Raw genomic sequence first — 6,014 nt, 5'->3', positions numbered from 1 at the left:
GAGAAAGCTAGTTGATGTTTTCTGAAATATGTCAGATTCTCAAACATAATGGAAAATCCTGTTTAGTTAAAACCCTCGCATCAGCATTTCTTTTGATACCTCTCTCAAGTGTACTGAATAAATTCACACTGAAAGCATCACAACAGTAGAATTAAATAGAATCTTTATTAGTGGACATTTGACAATTGGAGCAACGACGTAGGCAGAAATGAACAGGCAGTTATTAAAAGTTTTTGAGCCACTCCAAGTTATTTCCTTTCGGTTCACTTGGATGGGCGGGGACGTCCGGCATGTTTCCATCATCTCGAATGGGAACTACAGAGTGAAAATAAAACAGTTTAAATCGCTCTGAATCAACAAATGTGAGGGATAAATGGTTACCCAAAGCCTTTTCAGGCAAAGATGAAATGGAAGATGAAATGTGCATTCAGAACAACAGGTGTGTGTTTACCTGGGTAGTTGTATGGCACCACTTTGTTCAGCATGGTTGAGTACTTTGTGAGCGGGCTGATTAATGGAAGGGCAACACCTGATGGGAAACAACGTTTTTAGTTAAGACATTAGTCAGTATCTAAACAAGATATTTACACAACTGTCTGCTGGGGAAAAAACCCCAAATACAATCACTATCCATCGCAGCTCATACACGACCACTGTAATTTAACAAACCTAAAACAACTGAATTAGATGTCAAATTTCAACATTGAATAATCAAAATAAAAGTATTCTCCTCACCCCCCCTGCAGTAACCTGACAAAACTTTAACAATTTTATTGAAAAGTATCAATCAGTCAAATGTTCTCGATAACCCCCAATTTTGGACCAAAACTTGGAAACATTCCAGTTTGTGCTTTTTTTGTGGCTTTCAGTGGCATAAAAGCACCAACATTCTATAAACTATGACAGTATTATTGCGACAATAAAATCCCCCCCAAAAAACCATATATGCTTGAAAATGGAGTAGACTTAAATAAAAGACAGCTTAATGAAAATTCAAACATGTTAGAGGATGTTCCTACAAAATGCTATCTATTAAGACAGGGGTAATAAAATAAGTAAACTCGATCGTTTATAATAATAATAATAACGTATTTTATTTGAAGGCGCTTTTCTCGGGATTCAAAGACACCATACAATCAGAATTTAATAGAAGGCCTGGGCAAAGTATAGTGTTATAGGGCCTGCCTTTAAATAAGTGTGTCAGCAGTCCTCTGGTGGTCAGGAAGTTTGTTCCACAGGTGAGGAGGAACTGTTCCTGAGGACCTCAAAGGTCTGGATGTTTCATATTCTACAAATACATATGAGATGCATAGAGAAAAGAGAGACTGATAAACCAAAGTACGATTTTGAAGTCAATCCTTTTGACATACAGGCGGCTCGAGTAGAGCTTGAAGCTCAGGTGTAATGTGCTCCACCCTCTATGTGTTGGTGAGGATTCTGGATGAGCAGCAAACAGAAGGCTGTTCGCTTACCGAGCAGACCGATCCCACAGGAGGCCACGATAACAGGCTCCTTGTTCCAGGCATTCTTCAGGAAAGCTGTGATTCCTGCAGAGAAACACAGAAGCAGGTTAAAGCCGACAGCCTGCCAAGCTCCGTGTAGTTAGCAACTGGGAGCTAACGACAGCAACACAACCAAGGTCACACTTTTCTGACATATTGTAATAAATATTATGAAGTTTAAGTCACTCAAATCCGTAGGTTTAGTCATTTGGATTATCTTGTGTGTTTATTTGCGCTTCCTCGGACTCCTGGTAAAGCTAAATGAGACGATTACAAATTCAAAGGATGACAAAATACACACGTACCCGCCATGTTGTCTATCGTATTGCCAACCGCAGGTGCTCATGGGAAATGTAGTACATCGGAAATGACGTATTATTTCTGCGTCGATGGGACGTAAACATCTGAAAACTCAAAAGTGGCAAGTAAAGATTATTTGTTCACCTTAAGATTGATACGCACTGGAATTCCTTTAACTTTAGTAACTAGATTGAGGTAAATATCAATTATGTACTGAATTTGATGATGAAACCGTTTGCTGCGAAGCTTTGAAGCCTCATCAGTTGCTGTAATGTAAGTACTGCGAGCAAAATATGTGACCTATATTATGCTTTATCTAACTGGTGTCACTTGCCAGGTTTCTTAAACTTTTATGGAATGTATTCTCTTTTAACCTTATAATGTAGGGCAATTCCTCCCTCTAATAAATCTCTTGTACAATATCCAGCTATTGCTGCAAGTAAAATTGTGAGCACGTAACGTGTCTTCTCTCATGACTAGGTTTTAAAATGTTCCTAGGTTCATCACAGGGAAGGTCGTTAGAATTTCATATCCTAAAATTGTTGTTCTAATATGGTTTACATGTTTCCTAAATTGCGTCACTATAGCACAGTTCCAGAAAACATGTGACTGGTCCACATCTTGCAAGTCACACTTCTCCCAACAATGTTGCTGAGCTCACAGTTGTTCACTTTTTATTTTTGGTTTTGTGTAAAATCGAGTCAGACTTTTCCAGAGAAATTCCTTCCAAGCTGTTGAACTTCTTACACATTTAGTACCATTCTTAATGCTTGTTAGTATTTTACTTGTGTTAGTAACCACTTTATTTGGTTCCTGTATTCATTTTTTTTAAACCACATTTGGTTTTATGTTCTCTTTAATTCACTTTTTTTGTATCACGGTATAATTTTGATAACCATCTATGATCTTTGAAGCACTTTGAGTTGTACTAACCTAGTTGTATACTTGAGATAAATATTGATTAATATTCTCGCCATTCTGTAGTTTATTGAAGATGTAGATTTATAGTCAGTAGTCATCTATGGAAAATAAGTTGTTGACAGAGCAACGCTTCTTTTATGTTTAAAGAAATGATTGTTTTTAATTCCAGAGGAACTTGTTGGTTTCCAAATGATGGAGGATTTCTCTGGTTTGGCCCTGCCTCCTTTGTTTGGAGGACACATCCTGGAGGCAGAGCTGGAGCCTGGTGGTGTGGAGCTGGGACCAGGAGAGGTAAAGTCAATAAGCTGGGTTAGCCTACATATTCAATATTCCGATTACTTATATGAATGTTATGGAATATTACAACCAACATGTTTTTTTTTTTTAGTTGACAAACACTGCTTAGTATGTATGGTGGGTTAAAAAAATATTAAGTCTGACTCATGTCGAAATAGCATATTTTAGATGCCTCCGTTTTTGTTATTTTAGAGTTTGCTAATGTTATGATACGAAGCTGCAATAGTGTAGACAACAGCACACAAAACAAAAAAAAACTTTTATCCAGAAACATGTTTGATTTCTTCAGGTGGAACTGGGACCGGGAAGCAACGAGCTTCTAGAGAACACAGCACAAGAGGACGAAGAGAGAAGAGCTCTTGATAAAAGAAAATATCTGTCTCTGAGCAGAAGGTGTAAAGAAATTGAACAGGTGTGTTTAAACATCCCGTGTATGTCATTGTGCACACTCTATTTGGGTTTAATAACAGTTAATGCTGTGATTATATAAAAAACATTTTTTACGATTGTAAACTTTCAGATTTTGAAATGCGTAGATGTTTATTAATATTGTGCCGGCTGATGCTTTTATTGTTGATATAGCATAACAATATGGTAGCTTATTATTTGTTTCTTTTACACCATATAATTTAAATGTATTTACTTGGTTCAGGTAAATCAGAAGATTTTGGGGCGCCTTCACCAAGTACAGAGAGTTACACGCCGCTTGAAAAAAGAAAGACGGTATAGTGACTTCTTACAATAAGTTACAAATACAATTTCTTGGGAAGTTTTCCACTTCATGACTGTTTTTGTTCTCAGGTTTCTCATGAAAACTTTAGATGCTCATGGGGATGATTACAGAAATGCTCAGCTCACTATACTGCTTGAGGTAAGGACTATTGACAAATGTGATAGAAGTTAATGTTGTCACTTCACCTTTTTTAATTTTATGACCATATTTTGGTATTTAGAGTTGTACATTACTGACTTGTTCTGTAGAAAAGTGGTTGCTAAGCTGTGGTTCAGGATCCCTTTGGATTGGGAGTGAGATATGGCAGGGGATTGAGCCCCTTAGGTCTTCAATTACATTTCCAGTGCCAAATAAAACCACAAAGAGACCTGAGAAAGAATCTAAACAAGACCTAAGAAACTACTTAGTGCTTCTAATTTGAATGCCCCTTCTTTGGTATGTTGGTGAGAAACGGTTTTGGTTTCACTTTAATGTTTTGTGCAAATCAGCGATGAAAGAGAAATACACCAACATTTAAAAAAGCAGAACTATGGATCATTGGGGTTTTGATGACTCTGCCTGGTTGTCATCTGTTGCAACAAACCAAATATGTTTGTTGTGCCATATCACAATAAATAGGTTTATTTGAGTCTCGTTAGATGCCACTTAATAACAAAAATGTCCCTTGTTATCTGTTTCAGGATGAGCCTGGAATTAGTTTAGATCCTGCTGCTGGACTGGAGGATGAAAAGCCCAACGGTGTTTCTGGTTCGAGCGTGTCTGCAGTGCCGCATCACTCAGCTGGGCCAAAGAAAAAGAGGCATCGAATCCCGCGGCAAGAAAAGGATAAAGATCAGCAGGTGGTTAAAGAGCTACCAGGAACTGTTGAAGTTGCTGAAATTACACTTGCAATAATGTTTGCATTGAAATGCTGATAGAATTGAACACAGCTTTTGCTGTTGTGCTGTGGCTTTTTCTTTATCGTACTCTTTATCTTTACATAGCTGAAATAATAAATATGCATACAAAATATTCATGTCACAAGACCACAAGGGAACAAAATCCCTCATGTGTGTCCCACAAAGCAGATAGCATGATCTGCTGTGACAAGCAATCCCAGTGAATCTATCTCTCTCTCTCTTTCTCTCTCTCTCTCTCGCTCTCTCTTTCTCTCTCTCTCTCTCACTCTCTCTTGCTCTCTCTCTCTCTCTCTCTCTCTCCCTCTTTCTCTCTCTCTCTCTCGCTCTTTCTCTCTCTCTCGCTCTCTCTCTCTCTCTCTCTCTCTCTCTCTCTCTCTCTCTCTCTCTCGCTCTTTCTCTCTCTCTCTCTCTCTCGCTCTCTTCTGATTTTCTGTTGACTGGATTTCTGTTCCTCTTCACAGGCTGAACCAGACATGTCAGTGTTGTCAGAAACACAGTTTGGAGAAATGCCCAGCCCGACCTCTCTGTCCCACTGATCGATGCACGACCGAGGATGTGATGATAATGAGGACGATTATAGGAATCTCTTTCTTCAGTCTGGCTTTGCACAATGTGTGTTTTTACTTGTGGGTGCAAACTAATTGAATTTGTCTAATCCATATGTTTTGTTTTGGAAATATTCTTCTGGAGTTTGATATTTTGTCTTGATAAGTGCTGAAAGTCAACAATTATGAGCAATGTACAGTCAAAAAGGAAAGATAATATTGTTGATGTACGAGTTTGTTATCGAAATTAAAGCAACCTCACATTTTGGTAGCCTGGGCTGTAACTTTATTATTATTTCTTTATTATGCAGTTTTACTATTGTCAATTAAATATTTCTCAAATGCTTATAAAGTAATTTCTTGAGATTCGGCATACATATTCATTCTCTTCCAGAGATGAGCTGATTCAGGTTTGGATTCCAAAACTCACTGTGATCACTCATTTTTATGAACGCAGTATCTCAGGAAAACCTCTACTTAACACAAGTTCCTTTATCTGAGGTGCAAATACTATGCATAACCTATAATAGATAAATAATTAACATTATAATGTTTATTTTAACTGAAATGTCTCAGCATATCAGTTCCATATAAAGGATTAGGTTGAATCTCAAAATGCACAAGTAAAAAAACATCTGTTCAAATAATTTGAATGAAATTGAAATAAAAGTGTGAGCAGACCACCAGACACAATTTGCTTTGCGTCGCTGATCACGTGATCCTGATCAACCAGTGGAGGCCTTCATTACAGCGGAAGTCCCTCAGTGACAGGCGTGAACTCTGTCCAATCAGATGACAGAGATTGGATTTAGGGCGG

The 6,014-nt window shown here is 37.9% G+C and overlaps 2 protein-coding genes across 3 annotated transcripts; one reads left to right on the top strand and one right to left on the bottom strand.

Moving 5' to 3' along the window:
- Nucleotides 1–144: 144 nt before the first annotated feature.
- On the bottom strand, nt 145–1,834 carry ndufa3 (NADH:ubiquinone oxidoreductase subunit A3). The gene is made up of 4 exons (XM_080470673.1): nt 1,808–1,834; nt 1,473–1,547; nt 452–529; nt 145–315 (listed from the first exon to the last, which is right to left on the bottom strand). Exons 1-4 carry the CDS (start codon nt 1,812–1,814, stop codon nt 224–226), a joined length of 252 nt encoding a protein of 83 aa, XP_080326799.1. The 5' UTR covers nt 1,815–1,834; the 3' UTR covers nt 145–223.
- A 21-nt stretch (nt 1,835–1,855) lies between these two features.
- On the top strand, nt 1,856–5,882 carry tfpt (TCF3 (E2A) fusion partner). 2 transcript variants are annotated; one of them, XM_080470671.1, is made up of 7 exons: nt 1,856–1,923; nt 2,893–3,014; nt 3,310–3,432; nt 3,673–3,743; nt 3,822–3,891; nt 4,434–4,592; nt 5,114–5,543. In XM_080470671.1, the coding sequence occupies exons 2-7, from the start codon at nt 2,913–2,915 to the stop codon at nt 5,186–5,188; spliced, it is 600 nt and encodes a 199-aa protein (XP_080326797.1). In that variant the 5' UTR covers nt 1,856–1,923; nt 2,893–2,912; the 3' UTR covers nt 5,189–5,543. The 2 variants fall into 2 exon arrangements, with proteins under 2 accessions (XP_080326797.1, XP_080326796.1); XM_080470670.1 differs by having other exon boundaries at nt 1,875–2,075; nt 5,114–5,882.
- The last annotated feature ends 132 nt before the right edge of the window (nt 5,883–6,014 follow it).

The sequence above is a fragment of the Lipophrys pholis genome, assembly GCF_963383615.2.
Source record: "Lipophrys pholis genome assembly, chromosome: 9".
NCBI lineage: Eukaryota > Metazoa > Chordata > Actinopteri > Blenniiformes > Blenniidae > Lipophrys > Lipophrys pholis.
Note: the sequence above shows the minus strand (reverse complement) of the source record. Positions and strands in the feature narration are given on the sequence as shown.